The sequence below is a fragment of the Myxocyprinus asiaticus genome, chromosome 8 (assembly GCF_019703515.2).
Source record: "Myxocyprinus asiaticus isolate MX2 ecotype Aquarium Trade chromosome 8, UBuf_Myxa_2, whole genome shotgun sequence".
NCBI lineage: Eukaryota > Metazoa > Chordata > Actinopteri > Cypriniformes > Catostomidae > Myxocyprinus > Myxocyprinus asiaticus.
Window position 1 is genome coordinate 5,074,155 of NC_059351.1, and position 19,796 is coordinate 5,093,950.

Here is a 19,796-nt window from a genome sequence, read left to right on the forward strand (position 1 = left end):
TCATCTCGGACTGAGGCACTAAATACACCTGGTATTACAGTTTTCTCAATTGCTAAGACACATTTCCTGAAACCCATAATACATGTCTCAAAACTATAACTACAAAATCAAAACTACAAACTCAAATGTTGAAGCCTCAAACTTTTAGGACAAAATCAAACACTCTATTCAAATTTTTATTTCTTTAAACTAATTCAAAATTTCCCATTCAAATGGCTTACAAAACCATAAAATACATAGAGGCACTGAACATTTATTACACATTCTGAGATATTTTAAAAACAATACAATAACAACATCTGACTTCAGTAAATTAAATAATTATTTATAATACATTTTAAGCAAAACATAAACATTGTAAACTTCAAAATATTCCTATGTTACAGAATGTTAAGACAGATTGTACAGTAATAGTAAAGTGAATTTTTCTTTTTAAGATGGAGGATTTTAATGTTTTTTTTTTTAATAATTTTTTGTAAAGTACCGTAACAGCGAGAGAGAGAGAGAGAGAGAGAGAGAGAGAGAGAGAGAGACAAACAGTTGGTATACTGTCAAGAAAGTTTATTGTTTCTGAGCATTTTGCCACTGGATGGGGTCAGGCCAAAGAGCCTCATCAACATAACATGCAATGTTTGCCCTGGCCAGGCAGTGGGGGAAGTACCCCCTGATATGACTTATCCACCCCTGAAAAGATTCTAAACAATGTCATCACAAGTTTATGCTTGTAGTAGGTTTTCTCGCTGGTAAGGATTTCTATCATATATTTTCCACCGCCATGCCAAGAAGAACTCCTCTATGGTGTTGAGGAACAGAAAGTGTGGGAGAAAAAGATTTGAAATCTGGGATGGGCAGTGAACAACTGACGCACCACAGCAGTGCAGTGGAAACATGGTCCCAGAATACAATGTAGCTTGACTGTTGAGACTGGCCTAGATGTATCTGTTTTGCTGAAACAAGCGATCTCATAGATCATCAAGAAATGTCAGCAGATGAGCGCCATTGTATGGGATCAAGATGGGATGGCGGTGGAGTACCCCATGTTGGCTAATGGCAGCACACAATGTGACATTGCCGCCTCCACCTCCACCTCTTCCACCTCCATCTCCATCTCCACTTTCACCTCTATCTCCACCACTTCCACCTTTTCCTCTTAGTCTTCGAACTCCACCTCTCCTATTGCCTCTACATCTTCCTCTAACTTGACCTCTCTCTGTGTTGTTGGAATCCATTTTTTCCAAAGCCAGTATACTCATCTGTTGCCCTTTTTATACATCCTGGGACAACATTCTGATTGGTCTGTGAACAGTTTTGCTTAATAGTGTTTACATGGTGAGAACGGAGTGATAATTGAGTTCAGGTTGTGATGACATTGTTGGGGTGGGGGGGATTACGTAACTGGCAAAGTTAAATACTTGTTTTAATAGGCATGTCAACAAACATGAAAGAGCGGCTCGCACCTATTTTTGCATTTATTTGCACTTCTTTGCAAAGGAAAAACATTATAAGAAAAACATCTGAAAATAATAAGACCTCTAGTAGAGAGATGCGGTGATAATTCATTTTATTTATTTTTTTACTTGCTTCACAATACCTTGCTCTCCTCTTGCACTCTCTCTGTATTTCAATGGCTGTGGCTAATTGTCGGTCTCTTGCTCATCGGGACTGTGCGCACACCTGACAAAAAGACGTCTAGATATCAAGCTGATTTGAAATCTGTCGTAGCATCTGCGTCTAGTCTCGGTGTGTCACAGGAGTGCGCACATTACACTACCGATGGTCGTGAGATCTGCTACTTCTCTTTGCAGACCAGTCGCTGGCTCAAAACATTAAAGGAGACGAGCTTGAGTCGTGTAGTGTGCATCTGTGGCTTAATTACCAGGTCTTCAGTGTATGACAGATCTCCGATCAGAGACTCAGAGCGCTGAATTCTGATGAGGGTGGATTTGCGGAACTTAAACTAGAGCTATGAAGCATGTCAGAATGTTACAGTCTGATTTTGTTCCACAATATTTCAAGTCGACAATAGGGCATAGAGCTAACCGTTCCTTTTACAAACCACCACAATAATATACTGACAGGGCAAGTTGCATTTAACGAGAAGAAAGAGAGTGGGGAGAGGGGGAGGTGGGTGGCAGAAAAGTGAACAGTAAGGACGGCGCGCATGAATAGAGTCTCATAAATTCTCCAGGCGTATGGTGGGATGGGCAGTTTAGTGTGTTTGCACTGGAATTGAATTTTAGGAGATGGAGAAAGATTAAAATATTAAATCAAGGCCACATGCATGCCATACAATTGGTCTGTGTCTGTCAAGTGTATGTGTGTGTGTGTGTGTGTGTGTGTGTGTGTGTGTGTGTGTGTGTGGTTTCATGCACACATTTAGTTGAACGCACATGCCACATAATACTCGGCAAAGAAACAGAGAGAGAGAACGAAAGAGATGTTAAAGCAAGAAAAGCAATTAAGTTTATGTTAAATGGAAAGATTGGACAGAGTCCCAAATAACTGTTCCAGCTCAATCAAACAGTCAGAAAACAAGCATATATGTGATGAAAACTCTTATCAGTGCATCAGAGCACACTGTGCTTGTGGGTGTGTTAATGTAATAGATTTTGCTGTTTTAGCAGTTAGCTAGAGGAGATGATGAGCCCCTCTGTTATTTACACACTTTTACAGTGTTGAGAAATTGACTCTGTTGCACCTTATAAATGTACTGTGCCAGCCTCTCTCCCTTTCTCTATCTATCCCTCTCTCTTTCTGTAAATTCTTTGCATCCAGAGCAAGAATATCAGACATACTGTAAATATCTTTTGATTGAAAATCAAAAGTAACAGTCAGTATCTGGTGTGGCCACCAGCTGCATTAAGTACTGCAGTGCATCTCCTCCTAATTGACTGCACAAGATTTGCCAGTTCTTGCTGTGAGATGTTACCCCACTCTTCCACCAAGGCACTTGCAATTTCCCGGACATTTCTGGGAGGAATGGCCCAAGCCCGCACCCTCCGATACAACAGGTCCCAGACGTGCTCAATGGGATTGAGACCCGGGCTCTTCGCTGGCCATGGCAGAACTCTGACATCCCTTTCTTACAGGAAATCATGCACAGAATGAGCAGTATGGCTGGTGGCATGTCAGGTACCACATGAGGGAGGAGGATGTATTCCCTGTAACGCACAGCATTGAGATTGCCTGCAATGACAACAAGCTCAGTCCGATGATGCTGTGACACACTGCCCCATACCATGACAGACCCTCCACCTCCAAATCGATCCCGCTCCAGAGTACAGGCCTCGGTGTAATGCTCATTCCTTCAACGATAAACTCGAGTCCGACCATCACCCCAGGTAAGACTAAACCGCAAATCGTCAGTTAAGAACACTTTTTGCCAGTCCTGTCTGGTCCAGTGAAGGTGGGTTTGTGCCCATAGGTGACGTTGTTGCCGGTGATGTCTGGTAAGGACCTGCCTTACAACAGGCCTACAAGCCCTCATTCCAGCCTCTCTCAGCCTATTGCAGACAATCTGAGCACTGATGGAGAGATTGTGCATTCCTGGTGTAACTCGGGCAGTTGTTATTGCCATCCTGTACCTTTCCCGCAGGTGTTATATCCGGATGTACCGATCCTGTGCAGGTGTTTTTACACGTGGTCTGCCACTGCGAGGACAATCAGCTGTCCATCCTGTCTCCCTGTAGCACTGTCTTAGGCATCTCACAGTATGGACATTGCAATGTATTGCCCTGGCCACATCTGCAGTCCTCATGCCTCCATGCAGCATGCCTAAGGCATGTTCACGTAGATAAGCAGGGACCCTAGGCATCTTTCTTTTGGTGTTTTTCAGAGTCAGTAGAAAGGTCTCTTTAGTGTCCTAAGTTTTTATAACTGTGACCATAATTGCCTACCGTCTGTAAGCTGTTAGTGTCTTAATGACCGTTCCACAGGTGCATGTTCATTAATTGTTTATGGTTCATTGAACAAGCATGGAAAACATTGTTTAAACCCTTTACAATAAAGATCTGTAAAGTTATTTGGATTTTTACAAACTTATCTTTAAAATAGAGTGTTCTGAAAAAGGAACTTCTTTTTTTGTTTTTGTTTTTGTTTTTTGTTTTTTGCTGAGTTTAGTTTCCCAGAGGACATTTGATTTTACATTAAACTCTTTCATAGGTCTGGAGATATTATTGAGTTCTCAAGAATGTTTATTTTAAGGATCAACTTTGTCTCAGATGTTCCTTCTTTGATTCCATTTTCCTAAAATTGGCTTAGATTATTTGGTCTTCAAGAAATTAATGGGAAATGTTTGCATTCTTATTGAAATGTCTGACTTTTGATAGCAGACTATGGTATCTTGGCAAATCTGAGCATAGTGTGTGACAGTTGTGAAACTATCATAATTTATTTTGTGGAACACATAATGAGATGTTATTAGAAGGTAAAGAAGATAAAAGTGAATTGGGACAATGGCTGTGAGCAAGAGAGTGAGAGAAAGAGAGAGAAAGGAGAGAAAGGAGAGAAAGAGAGCATAAGGTTTATTTTTGGTTTGTTTCAATTGCTGTCAAGGAGTAATTGTGTCACATTCAGTCACAACATCTCCCATATTCTCTTTCTCTTGTCGTCTTGTCTTTCTTTGTCTGTTTTCCACATCTTTTATTGAGGTGTTTGGCTTTTTCCGCTGAGAATTATTTTTTTATTCTTTAGCTGATCCAGACAGGAAGTGAATCATATGAAGTTTTCTCCACTCAGCACCTGAACACAGACACATTGATGAGGGACCACATACCCAATAAAAATTAATCTGTAGAACTGACACTGGCTGTACTGCATGATGGAAAATAGAGCAGATGTACTGGTTCTGACATCATGTTATGATGAATAGCTCATGAATATTAAGTAGGTTATGCTCAAAGATTTGAATATTGCCTTTTACTGTTTTGATAAATAAATAATCTTCATGATGCAAATCCAGAAGCCAGGTCTATAGTGGAGTATTTGTAATTCTGATCACTGTCTGGTTAATTTTCTTCTAACCTACAGACAGAAATTAAAATCTGCTAAGCCTGTAGTAAGGACTGTAAAGGGATGGACCAATGAAGCAGAGCTGGAACTACAAGCCTGCTTTGACTGCACTGATTGGAGTGTTTTTGATGCTGCAGACACCAATCTGGACGAGCAAACAGATACAGTCACATCATATATCAGTTTCTGTGAGGATATGTGCATTCCTACTAGGACTTATTTAACATTTAACAACGATAAACCATGGTTTACAGCAGAACTCAGGCAGCTTCGTCAGGCCAAAGAGGATGCTTACAAAGTTGGGGATAAAGTCTTGTACAGTCTGGCCAGGAACACACTGAATAAGGGAATCAGAGTGGCTAAAAGGAGATACTCTGATAAGCTGAAAAACAAGTTTTCAGCTAACGACCCTGCATCAGTGTGGAGTGGCATGAAACAACTTACGAATTACAGGACTCCTGCCCCCAACCCTGTGGTGGACCAACAACTGGCTGATGACCTGAATGTGTTTTACTGTAGATTTGAAAGGCCCAATCTCACATCCCACACCCACTCTGACCTTCACTTCACACAAACACCAACACCTCCTGCAACCCCCCTCCTCCCCCCTCCTGCTACTCAACCTGCACTTAAGATCTGTGAAGATGTTGTGTGCTATGTCTTTCGAAAACAAAGGATAAGGAAAGCACAGGGCCCAGATGGCGTTTCACCTGCATGTCTTAGATTCTTTGCTAACCAGCTGGCCCCCATCTTCACACAGATCTTCAATATATCACTGGAGCAGTGTGAAGTCCCATGCTGCTTCAAATGTTCCACTATCATCCTCATCCCAAAGAAACCAAAAATCACAGGACTTAATGACTACAGACATGTCGCCCTGACGTCTGTGGTCATGAAGTCATTTGAGAGACTAATGTTGGCCCACCTGAAGGACATCACTGGACCCTTTCTAGATCCCCTTCAATTTGCTTATCGAGCAAACAGGTCTGTGGATGATGCAGTCAACATGGGATTGTATAATATCCTGCAACATCTGGACAGACCAAGGACATATGCAAGGATCCTTTTTGTGGACTTCAGTTCGGCTTTCAACACCATTATCCCAGCTATTCTCTGGAATAAATTACACCAACTCTCTGTTCCCACGTCTATCTGTCAGTGGATTATCAGCTTTCTGACAGACAGGCAACAGCTTGTGAGACAGGGGAAATTCACTTCCAGCACCTGTACAATCAGCACTGGTGACCCCATGGATGTGTGCTCACCCCACTACTCTTCTCCCTTTACACCAACGACTGCATCGCCAAGGACCCCTCTGTCAAGCTCCTGAAGTTTGCAGACGACACCACTGTCATCAGCCTCATCCGAGATGACGATGAGTCTGCATACAGAAGGGAGGTTGAACAGCTGGCTGTCTGGTGCAGTCAAAACAACCTTGAGCTGAACACGCTCAAAATGGTGGAGATGATTGTGGACTTTAGGAGGAACCCCCAACAATGTCCCCCCTCACCATTCTAAACAGCACTGTGGCAGCAGTGGAGTCATTCAGGTTCTTGGGTACTACCATCTTACAGGACCTGAAATGGGAGACCCACATTGACTCCATTGCAAAAAAGGCCCAGAGGTTGTATTTCCTTCGCCAGTTGAGGAAGTTCAACCTGCCACAGGTGCTGCTGATACAGTTCTACTCAGCAGTCACTGAGTCTGTCCTCTGCACTTCTATAACAGTCTGGTTTGGTTCAGCTACGAAATCGGATATCAGAAGACTACAAAGGACAGTTCGGACTGCTGAGAGGATTATTTGTTGCCCCCTGCCCTCCCTTCAAGAACTACACACTTCCAGAGTGAGGAAAAAGGCTGGAAAAATCACTCTGGACCCCACTCACCCTGCCCACTACCTTTTTGAACTGTTACACTTCAGAGCTCTGAGCACCAGAACCATCAGGCACAACAGTTTTTCCCCCCAGGCTATCCATCTCATGAACAGTTAAAAACTGCCCCTTTGAGCAATAATTAATGTGCAATACACAGCTTAGTCTTTTTATATTATCCAACACATTCTACCTCTTCTGCCATTACATTCCCTTGCACTGTATATAACCGATTTGTATTTAGATTTGCACTACGTATGTGTATGTGTGTGTGTATGTATGTATGTATATATATTCATTTATATGTATATGTGTATATATGTGTATATGTATGTATGTATATATATATATATATTTATCTATATATATATGTGTGTATGTGTGTGTATATGTATGTATATTTATATATATGTGTATGTGTGTATGTATGTATGTATGTATGTATGTATATATATATATATATATATATATATATAGATATATATGTATGTATATGTGTATGTGTGAGTGTGTGTGTGTGTGTGTGTATATATATATATATATATATATATATATATATATATATATATATATATATATATATATATATATAGTCTATTGTGTATTCTATATATACTTTTTTCTTTTCAATATTTATCTATTTTTTATTCAATTTTAATTATTTTTTAACAGTCTTGTTGCTGTTTTTGTATTGTTGTGTACTGGAAGCTCCTGTCACCAAGACAAATTCCTTGTATGTGTAAGCATACTTGGCAATAAAGCTCATTCTGATTCTGAATCCTAGTCAAAACTGAAGCGTTATTAATAACATTATGATTTGAAATAATATGTGCATGTTAATCAAATAATTTAATGGGTTAAGAGGAGAATGTTAATCACCATTCACTTTCATTGCATCATTTTCCATATAATAAAAGTGACAGAGGCTGTCATTCTGTCTAATATATTATTTTGTGTCATGTCATGATGACAGAATTTTCATTTCAACTATCCATTTAAACAGCACTTTCAATAGCACATTGAGTGGCTATTTTTTTTATATTTTCATCCTTACATCTGCCACTGTTTTATCACTGTTTTTGTAAGTCAGTAGTGAGATACACTTAATATCATGAAAATAATTGTTAAGACTTGGTCTAATGAAAGTTTTTGCATTGAATACAAGGGGTTTGAGGTTCTAATCCACTCTTATATGTTTTAATTTTTATAAACCAAAACTGCAGCTGTACATCAATGGATGTACATTTTGAGCGGGAACACTTTTTTTGCACTGGAATGGATAACGATCCATAATAAACCAATAGAGAAGTGCAATGTGCATCTGAACAGTATTTATTTAAAACTGCATATTCCAGCACCAAATACCCACTGATTATTAAACACACTACCAAAATGAAAAGCAATGCTCAACAACTGCAGATGCTTCTATATTAGAATCCTCCCTGCCACAATAGAGCACAACAGTGCCCCGCAAACTTATTCAGCGTCATTTCTTCCATAGACTTTTCAAAAAATTCTCCATTAAAGAGTTGTAAGCATGTAAGCATGAACCAAACCAACCAGCTCCGAGGTAAATCGCAACATTACAGCTTTATTTTAAGGCAAAAAAGTATTTGAAAATCCGACAAAAAGTCAAAGGGACAATTCTGTGTACTTACTGTCTTTCACGAGGGCACAAACTACAATCCCATGAAGCATTGCGAATGACATGATCGAATATAAAACTATTAATTTTAGGTTGTTGATAATAAGTATAGAAACAATATAGTTTATATTGATAGTGAAATATTCAGATATACACAAATATATAAGTGCAGGGAGACCTACTCGTTCGCGTCATTCAGTGTGCATCATTTAAGTGGGTGGTCCCTTCCGGTCTTGTTTTGTGGGCTTTCTTGGCTGCGGTTCACTGATTGGTGGGTCTTTCACTGCTGTACCATGGATACTATAGTTGTTCACCAGGAATTCCGCGATTAAACTTGATTTTTAAACAATGAAGTTGAAATAACACAGACGGATGGCTTTAACAGAAGCATATAGCATGGATTAACAACCTCGGAGCTCACGGTATATGTCTGTCTTTAAAGGTTTATAAGTTATTGATAAAAAACCAATTCGTCTATGGAAAAAATGAATGGGATTTTTACTTCCGGAACCCAACTGTTGCGCTCTATTTACTTCAAAAAATGGTTGGGACAAAATCAGCCATGACAAAATAATGGTAAGGACATAAATGTAAATGATGCCTAGTGTATGTTTATTAGTCTACCATAAAAAGGTTCATAACATGGTTTAATTAGCAAACACAAGGTGTTCACTGTAAATCTTTGTCATTTAAAGCTGTGTGTGTGTGTGTGTGTGTGTGCAGGTGCTGCCCCGTCAGACATGTGGCTTATTCACACACACCATCTTCTATAAGGAATATCCGGGAGGCCCTAAAGAACTGGACAAAAGCATACGAGGAGGAGAGCTGTTTCTGACTGTCCTGCTCAACCCTGTGAGTCTAATTCACACACACACTTCTCATTTCATCCTATCAAGCTCTTGTATTGTTTTTCTCTGCCTTATTCTGTCCTCATGTCCCCTCACCTCTCTTTCTGGGTCCCATGTTAGTGTTTCTTATAGATTTGTTCTTCCAGCATGCATCACTGTTCTTATGCTGGAACTATGTTGCTCTGCTTAAATCAGCAGTGAAATTACAAACAGAAGAGTGTGTATATTTGTGTATGTGGTGTTTGTTTGTACATTAATGGATGACAGATAGATGGATATTTATTGTGAACTGCATTCACTAACATCCTGTGCATTTCGTATGTGCATAAGCCAAGGTATAAAACTTTAATATTTAAAGAGTCATACTGTGTGTGTGATGAAAGCATTGGACTGGATCTCCTTTGGCTAAAGGCCATTACTAAGGGTTGATTCATTCCCAGGGTACTGCGCTGACCTGAAAAAGAAGCAGAATTTACAGTAATCAGAGACTGTGTATTCTCATGTTCACACGGATCCTGATCATCTGCTCATACCAGAAAAATAAACAACCCACAAATACAGCGAGAGAGGTGAAATGAGTAACATAAGAAGATATGGAGGTGTGAGCATGCTGTATATTGTAGTTTGCGTTTGTGTGTGCGTGTCATTTGATTGTTCGCTTAATAGTTATTAATAGTGTGTTACAGTAAGTGTTTGTGTGTCTGTGGTTATCTGAATAAAAGAGGGACTAATGAGGAAGAGATGTTGAGGATTGTCAACTTGAAAGCAGTGTTATTTCTCTCCACCATGTTCTTCAAATCTTTCTTTGTTTTTAAAAGAATGTTCCTGGTTCAATACAAGTTAAACTCAATCGACATTTGTGGCATAATGTTTATAACCACAGAAAAAATGTTAAGATTTTAAGCTACTATTGTATTCATAAATACTATAATTTAATTTTAGAAAGACTAGCTACATTGACCTGAACACAGAAATAGGGAGCCATTATGGTCTTTTATGCTTATGGCTTTGCATTGTACATAGATTTTAGGAAATACCCTGGCCTTATTTTGTAAACTGGCACTTTTATATTAATTTAACAATACATTTGGTTATTTGGAAACAGTTTTCTGAAGTTCGATGAAGACGAATTAGAAACATTAAGTTAAATATCATAACAACATGTAGTTTTGAATCGCAATACACCAAAAATAAAGAATCTCAGTAATATTGTATCAAGACCTAAATATACCTAAAAATATGATAATATATTGCATCGCCAGTTACCTTGTGATCTGATTAGATGCGAGATGTTCCATGAGTACTGATGGTCTCACACCATCAGCACTCAGACGCTTCACTGTGTGTATCACTCTGCTTGTGTTCGTGCGGTTCTAAACTAAAGTGTAAGAACAGTGCATTTGTGTTAAGAGCTATCTGTTTCTTTACATTTAATTTTGTGACATTACATATTTTAGCCAGCAAGTGGTGGCAAAAGACTATTGTTGTGTGTAATATGAGCCAGTTGGTGACGTGAAGTCAGTTAGTGTTTACATTCAACAGCACTCCATGATCGCTCATATTACTACTGAACTACTAAAGCTAGGAAATAGCTTTAAACGATTTTACACTAACAACTTCATCATTAAGGCTCATCACAGCTGAGAGACACAACAGACTGATTAATTACACACACTCAAGGTGCTTACTTCTTTCCGGAGTTTCCACATTGGGGAGAAAATACTGTTCAAAAAGGTGGAGGAGATTGCGGTTTCTATAGTGAATGGCTCTTGTGAGGAATAACCCCGCTTGGACTGCTATTTTTCCACTGAGAAAATAGGATGAATTTCACCAAAATGATATTATCTTCAGAAAGCTGATTAACAGACTACAGCATCATCAACATGTGATCGCACATGCTCTCTCTCTCTCTCTCTCTCTCTCTCTCTCTCTCACACACACACACACACACACACACACACACACACACACACACATCCTTGTTTCTCCAATAACATGTTAGAGACAGCCCAAGCCATGATACTAGTAGTTCTAAAGTGATGTTTTTGAGATGCTTGGACATATCATTTGTGTGTGTGTGTGTGTGTGTATATATATATATATATATATATATATATATATATATATATATATATATATATATATATATATATATATATATATATATGATACTAGTGATGTTTTTGAGATGCTTGGACACATCATTTGTTTGGAACCAGGAACGGCAGATTCTGATCTGTTGTGTAAGAAAGTAGTTCCATGCACAAATGCGTACTCAGTTTTTTCCAATTTTTTTACATTTATTATTTTGTTGAACTGTTGTATATAAGCAATATTACACTCACAATCATGCTATATGGCTCTAAATCAGCACTGCTGCGATTGCCTGTGGCCCTGGTGGTTTCAAAAATAGGATAAAATGGGCAGATGCAATTCATATCAAACTGTATTGACAAGAGAAACTTAAGTGTACATTGCCAATGCATTATTAGACTCTATATATTCAGATATAAAACATACTGAGTGCTGGAGTTTAATTTGCTGAAGTTTAAAATCTCAAAACTATTATTTTCACTGGCTGCCGATCAGTCTCTACAACCTGGTTGCAGCTTGATGAACGGCCAAGTCCTTTAGTCTGAATCACTAACAAGTTGGGTCTCACTCGGGCATTTTTGCTTTTTACAAAGGTTCAGATGAAAGTGAGCATTTTTGGGCTATGTGAAGAGATATGGCATTACGGTACATATTATTCCTGGGACAAGCGTTGTGCGTAATGAATGATGTGCACAAATGTACATTGTACAAATATGCCTGGCTTTGTTCTTGGCAGGCAGCAGATGCCCCAACCCCACCCCCACCCTAACCAGAACCTGTAAGGACGATGTGGGACATGGTTCTCCAATCACGTGGTTCAGGAAGTAAAATAAAACGGATGCTGCATTAATTGCGTAAAAAAAATGTACACGTTAAAAAAATTGTAATTGCTGAAATTAACACGTTAAAATACTTTGTGTGTGTGAATATATACAGATTTATTTATTTATACGAGTGACGAATCAAACTAATTTTTTGTGGTAAACTTTAAGCCACAAATGCTGCTGATTGAGCCTAACTTATATTGAACCCCTAATATTCCGTTAAATAGTTCATATGTGTAGATCTGCATGGATCAAGCAGCAAATCCACATGTAGGATATTTATTAGGGCTGTCAATCAGTTAAAAATACAATCAAATTAATTACATGAAACGCTGATTGATTGATGAAATTAATTATTAATAATACCATTTACCAGTATTTGAGATACTGAGAAAAGCCTCCAAATGCAGATAATTCAATAACAGTTCATTATTGTGGCAGAGGGGTAAAGCACTGAATAGACATTACCAAAAGAGGCTTTTGAAGTCAATATTGTCTGTTTTACTGAACAAATGCCCACCACAGCCTACAGTCTACAGCAGCCCATATTGCAATCAAGTTTGTCAGATTGTCCGAGGTAGACATAAGGTACCATTCACACAGAACACTGGATTCACAACAGGTGCGTACGCACATATATCCTTATTCTAATGCGGATGAATCCAGAGTAATTTAATTGAAAGTGTATATCCCCCAAGTAAGAAATTTGCATAAAACATGGCAAAACTATCTCCATATAAGGGCTTTCTGCACAACCTCTTCGGTGCAGTGATTCATCACTCTGAAAATGTATCCTTAAAGACGCATAATCACTTGAGAGCATGCACGGAAAGATCTTCGAGAAAAGCCACGTTTACCATTCTCCAACCAGTTGAGACACAGTAAAAATATAGGCCTGTACTACACATTTTTTGGATAAGGAACAACTTTAATTTCAGTACGTAGGCTTTGAATTATAGAATGGGAGTCAGAATTCATGTGGGCGTGGTTTTAAAGTCTGGACTCCACCCCTAAAGCAGAAAAGTAGATCCTTTTGTGAATCTTGTTTGAATATCCCTCTACAATTGTACATAAGCAACCAAACTAAACTATTATTGAGCTGCGACAGCTCCATGGAAGCACATTAATGATCACGCATCTGTCTTTCTACATTCAACTCATCAATTATAAACATTTATGTGACCTCAGACTCCCTGATTTATTAATCACGGTCACATTCTTCTGTGTTAAAGTGAATCACTGTTAACATTTAGCTCTGAAGACACAGCACTACTTATTAATGGCATGCATCGCTCTTCTCTTCTTTCAGTAGCATAGCATTTAAAAAATATTTTTATGGCAGTGAGAAAAATGGTTATTAAATAAAATAAAAATAAATTAAAAAAAAAACATTGTTACAACATTGATTGGAAAATTAAAAAATAAATATATACTCTAGCCCTGTGCTCTTTCTCTTCCTGTCCAGAGGGCTTTAAAAGGGGGTGTGTTTGTGTGTGTGTGTGTGTGTGTGTGTGTGTGTGTGTGTGTTTAAGAGTACAAGGTTAACAGAGCAGAAGATCTGTTACAGAGGGAAGAACACTTCATTTTTTGACACTCCATTTTACCCTTGTTCATGCTGCTCCCTAAAATCAGTAGGAGGGTGAGCGTAGGTGTCCCGTAAGAGCAACAAAACAAATTCAACTGACATCATTATGTGTACTGATGTCAACTTTCAGTTATCCTGAGATGAATGGATGGTCAAAAACCACACACCACTGAGACACAAAGAGATGGAGGAACAGAGAAAAGACGTAAAAACTTTTAATGAAAGAAATCAAATTTAAATGAAAAACTATAAGCGGAACTAAGTAGTCTGTAATAGGAATGGAAGGGAGTCAAATAAGAGAAAAGTAGAGAGGGAGCGTGTGTTTGTTTGGGTAGAGAGAGTATTAAAGAAAGGGAGTGAGAAAGGCAAAACACTGGAGGACAGAATTTTCCAGCTGGACTCTCCTGTTAAATGAGGCAGTGGGGTGTGTGTGTGTGTGTGTGTGTGTGTGTGTGTGTGTGTGTGTGTGTGTGGGCGGGTTTGGGTGGTTTACGAGGAAATTTGTTTTAGGTTACAAACTGGTAATTACAAGGGTATTATGCTATAATTGCAGTTTATAAGGACATTTCTAGTGTCCCCATAATTCAAATCACTTTAAAAACATACTAAACGATGTTTTTTTGAAAATGTAAAAATGCAGAATGTTTTTTGTGAGGGTTAGGTTTAGGGGTAGGGTTAGGGGATAGAATCTATAGTTCGTACAGTATAAAAATCTTTATGTCTATGGAGAGTCCTCATAAGGATAGCTGCACCAACATGTGTGTGTGTTTGAGTCTTAAGCTAAACTATAGCTTAAGGGAATACATAGTGTGTTTCTCAATTCTGAGAATGCAGAGAACGGACTTGTGTTCTTATGAAGAACAGTCTTGCCAAGCTACCTTGAAAGAACAAACTCAGAAGGACACGAGGATGTAGAACACATCTATTGCGTGCTTTGATATGTGCTGCGATCTTCCTGTTGCACAATTAACCGCCACAGCACATTTGAATCCAGTGAGAGAACTACTGGCATAATTAAACGGCATTAAAATCATCACACCAGTGAGGTTTTGCAGGACTAATGACACATTAAAAGAATAAAGTCTGTAAACACTCGTTTTCTCCATGTTTATTACTGTATTAAAATAATACCCAAAAAACAACAAATGTTGATGGAGTATAACGACTCTCACAAGCCATCAGACTTTCGCGAGCTTACAGCGGGAAACTCTTGAGGAAAAAACAAAACAAAACAATAAATGTTCTTCGTCTGCCACCGTAGTACCAAGTTCTTGCCCACAAGTCACCATCCGATGCATCCTCAACTTCAAGGACACATCCGGGTAATTTCCTGCATTCTTGGTACTTGCCACATTCTTAATTCACAGATTAGGCCTAAAATCGAACTACTGTATATTAGATGTCACAACCGATTTAGCTGAAAGTCTCATCTCTCAGGGATTCATATTTTTATTACATCCAGCCAATAATCAAATCTTTAACTCAGTGACAAAATCTTTGATTCTGCTTGTGAAAACAGTACACATGGCCCAAAAGTTGATGGGTGACCGAAAGCCCATCATCTGCCCCACTGAACTCTTTACTGAAAAGCATGTGTAAATGGCAGGATGGCTGAGGTTAATATGATGTATTTATAAATTTATATCTGCAAAGCGTTATATGAGATTACATAAGGCATAAATCATATCTTGGATATTATAAATGTGGTACAATTTTGGGGGGAATAATTGACGTCTTAAAAACGTAATCTATATATATAGACTTAGCACATGCTTGCACAAAAATACCAAAACTTCACAGCCATACCCACTGACTTTGTGCTTATGATGTATTGCATAGTGCTGCACTTAGCGCTCTTAAAATAGGGCCCATAATCATATCAGAACACTGCAATGCAATAAGAATAACAATTCACTATTTTTGCTGCACAGTGATATGGTGTTTGTTGGCATTTTACTATGTCATTGATTTTAGCAAGGCTGGAATGCTGTATTAAATAATTAGCATCCAGGAACAGAACAATCCTGATGTTTCATAATTAGACATTAAAACATTGTGGTGAGCTGGACTACAATCGCAAGCTTATTATTATTACAGTAGATTTAAGTTATTCTATTGAACTAGATTTTTGCCATAGAGAAAAACTGTCAAAAAGCACAATGTTACCTGCTCCTACAGTGTGTTTAGGGTTGTGTGTGTGTTGGTGTATGTGTCTAGAGTCTCTGCTGCCTTGAGTTCTTCTGCTGACATGCCCACAGTGAAAGGTGAACGTTGGTAATTGGAGTCTCTTATCCTTGCTTGTGTTCATGTGTGTGTGTGTGTGTGTGTGTGTGTGTGTGTGTTTGCTGGTTACATTTTCATGTCTTTTCCAGACTAGTGATTTATAAATCTGTCAGGTCCTGAACCTCTTCCAGAAAGAACATCTGTTTGGAACCCTTTAGATCCTCTCTCTCTCCCCCTCTCTCTCTATGTGTGTGTGTATGCAGGTCCAAATTTAGCTGTTAAAATGGTGGTTTGCTCTGGCATTCTCAAGTGTGTGTTGGACAAGCAGGATAGATGCTCCTGGACCTGAGATCCTCTCTCTCTCTGTTTATGTCTGTGCTTGCTCTCTCAATACCCCTCCCCTCCTTCTGTTGCCTGCAAGAACTAGGTAAAATGAATCATAAGGCCTATGGCTTTGTTTTTTTGTGTGTATGTGTAGTGTGTAGGGGTTGTTGTGTTCTAGTGTCTATTTTACTAAGTTTGTGTGTGTGTGTATGCGCGCGCGCGTGGGCAAGTTTAAGTGGTTTACAAGGACTTTTTTTAGGTTACAAACTGGTAATTACAAGGGTATTATGCTATAAATGTGGTTTATGAGGACATTTCTAGTGTCCCCATAATTCAAATAGCTTAAAAACATACTAAACTATTTTTTTTTAATTTATTTATTTTTTTGTGGAAAATGTAAAAATGCAGAACGTTTTTTGTGAGGGTTAGGTTTAGGGGTAGGGTTTGGGGATAGAATCTATAGTCAGTACAGTATAAAAATCATTATGTCTATGGAGAGTCCTCATAATGATAGCTGCACCAACTTGTGTGTTTGTTTGTGTGTGTGTGTGTGTGTGTGTGTTATCGATTGCTGAAAGCACAGCATAAATCATATCTTGATCAGTATGTTTGTGGCACAGCAGAACTTGTTCAGTGGTCAGATTGATGTTCTACCCATGTGAAAATCTTGTGTTCTTTTATGTGAGAAGTGAAGTCAAACATACATCACGATCCCACCAAAATACTTTATAATGCTTCACATCTTTTTAATATCAGGGGTCTCATTCGTTTTCCAAGGATTAAATTGAATTCACTGTGTGCATGTGTGTGTGTTTGTTAGCATGCCATTGTAACAGAAGCTGCTAAACTTGTCAAGTCATTTTTATTTGTATAGCACTTTTCACAACACACATCGTTTCAAAGAAGCTTTACAGAAAATCATGCATTAACTGAAAATTAAACTGTAATGTCTATAAAGTCTTGAGTAATAATTGTGTAGTTTGATTAAATATGATTGTAAATTGTGTATAAAAATAAATAATTAAATAATAATTGTATTTAGAACCCCTGTAAGCAAGCCATAGGCGAATGTGGCAAGAAACACAAAACTCCATAAGATGTTGGTTAATGGAGAAAAATAACCTTGGGAGAAACCAGGCTCACTTTGGGGGCCAGTTCCCCTCTGACTAAACCGCATGAATATAATGCCAATATTAGTTTTTTATGTGTAGTCCAAGTCATGGTTTAAAATAAGTAAACTATAAGTAAAAAAGTATTAAGGGCCAGTATTTAAACAAAGATTTTGTATGAACTGTAAGATTAATGACTAATGTCTTTGAAGTTCATCCTGGATTAACTACAGAAGTTCACATAGATGCATTGTCCTTTGTTAGTTGGCTGATAAAGGGTTTTGTTGGCAATGAATTGATAGTCTGTGTATTCCATTTCAAGAGTGTAGTCCATAATTAGACCAAGGTGATGCAGGCAGAGATCAGTGAGGTGCATTGCAGTTCAACCTGGCCAGTAATTTCAGTGAGTTCTATCCTAAATCCAAGGTTCAGGCAATGGCAAATGAAGTATCCCATGTCTTATGGTTGGAGTTGGCATCAGTTCATCCTCTGATGTCCATCGTAATAGACTGAATTGATGTCTGGCTGTCACCGGCTGCATTTAGTCGTAATCACTTAGAGACGCGTAGCAGTGGAGTCCCACACCAAGCAGGAACAGAGCTGGATCTGGCCAGTTCTGGTTACCTTGGGATAGGAATCCTGAGGTTGAGAAAAGGATACAAATAGAAATATAGCTGCAAGCAGCGATACCAGGGTCAAGCCAATTATCGGCACCATGAGCAGCAAAAGAAGCTTTGTGACATGTTTTGTGTTAGAGTCCGATGAACAGTGGATGAGGAGTTACAAAAAGTAAACTTTCAATCATAAAAAAAAAAAATATTTTACAAATAACTAAAAATAGCTACTTCTCAGAATTTTTGTCCAGTATGTGGCGCTGTTCTGAAACTGCTCAGGTAGTATCTGGGCATAATGGTTATCATGCAGGAAAGCGTTCAAGAGTTCTAAGCCAAAATAGCCATTTTTTGATCTACTGACTAGTAGGAGGCAGTGTGCCAAAACGCTGCAGGTAACCTCAGGGCCTAATGGTGATGACACGTACCAAGTTTTGTCCCAATCCCTCAAAGCATTGCAGAGATACAGCCTCAAGTTCAATTTTGCGTGTTCTTCGTCGAATTCGTTGAAGCACCATTCGAAAATGGTATGATTTTTGTCAAAATTCTGTGAATAACTTTTTGTTGTGAGTGCCTCTAGATGATGCAGGCCAATTTTCGTGCAAATCAGACAAACAGTCTAGGAGGAGTTTGAAAAAGTAGGTTTTCAAAATATTTAAAAATGGCGGACAGGAAGTTTGCTCGATCATGACATAATTGGTATCATTGTTCTTGGCATGAACCACGGAATCTATCAAGACCAGTCTCATGACAGTAGGCAAAAGGAGTCAATAGCTATTAGCATTTTTAGAAATAGCATTATAGTTTTTGACCACAAGGTGGCGCTGTCCCTGAACTTTTTGAGTCCCTTCAGAGCATGGTGCCAAAGACACATACCGAGTTTTGTAAAGATATGCCAAGTCGTTGGTAAAACACATCATTTTATGACTAAATTCAAAATGGCTGACGTCCAAAATGGCCGACATAGGAATTTCATATCGTTGGACTCGCTATACCCCACTGAATCTAATGAGACCAATTTTATGACAAACTGTTCAGAAGTTATAAGCAAAAATTTGCTTTTTTCATATCTCAACCACTAGGTGGCACTGTTCCGAAACTGAGCAGGCACCCCCGAGTCACGGTGCCTATGACAAATAATACGTTTGGAATGAATACGCTAAAGCATTACGGAGATATACCCTCACGTCCATTTTTGCGTGCTCTTCATTGAATTTGTTGAAGCACCATTCGAAAACGGTATGGTTTATCAAAATTCTGTGAATACATTTTTGTCATGACTGCCTCTAGATGATGCAGGCCAAATTTCGTGCAAATCGGACAAACGGCCTAAGACAAGTTCGAAAAAGTAGGTTTTTCAGAAAATTCTAAATGGCCGACGTCCAAAATGGCCGAAATAGGAATTTTTCATATCGTTGGACTCGCTATACCCCACTGAATCTTATGATTTTATGACAAACTGTTCAGAAACAAAATGTACTTTTTTCTTATCTCGTGACCAATAGGGGGCAGTGCACCAAAACGCTGTAAGTAACCTCAGGGCCTAATGATGATGACCCACACCAAGTTTCATCCCAATCCCTTAAAGCGTTGCGGAGATACAGCCTCAAGTTCAATTTTGCACGTTCTTTGTCGAATTCGTTGATGCGCCA

At 38.7% G+C, this 19,796-nt stretch overlaps 1 protein-coding gene across 2 annotated transcripts in view; it reads left to right on the plus strand.

Moving 5' to 3' along the window:
- LOC127445403 (bifunctional heparan sulfate N-deacetylase/N-sulfotransferase 4-like) overlaps positions 1-19,796 on the plus strand; it is a 98,870-nt gene that overhangs the window by 54,963 nt on the left and 24,111 nt on the right. For both annotated transcript variants that reach the window (XM_051705454.1, XM_051705453.1), the window contains one exon: positions 9,250-9,378. In XM_051705454.1, the coding sequence (XP_051561414.1) occupies positions 9,250-9,378 (129 nt within the window). The remainder of the gene's footprint in view (positions 1-9,249; positions 9,379-19,796) is intronic.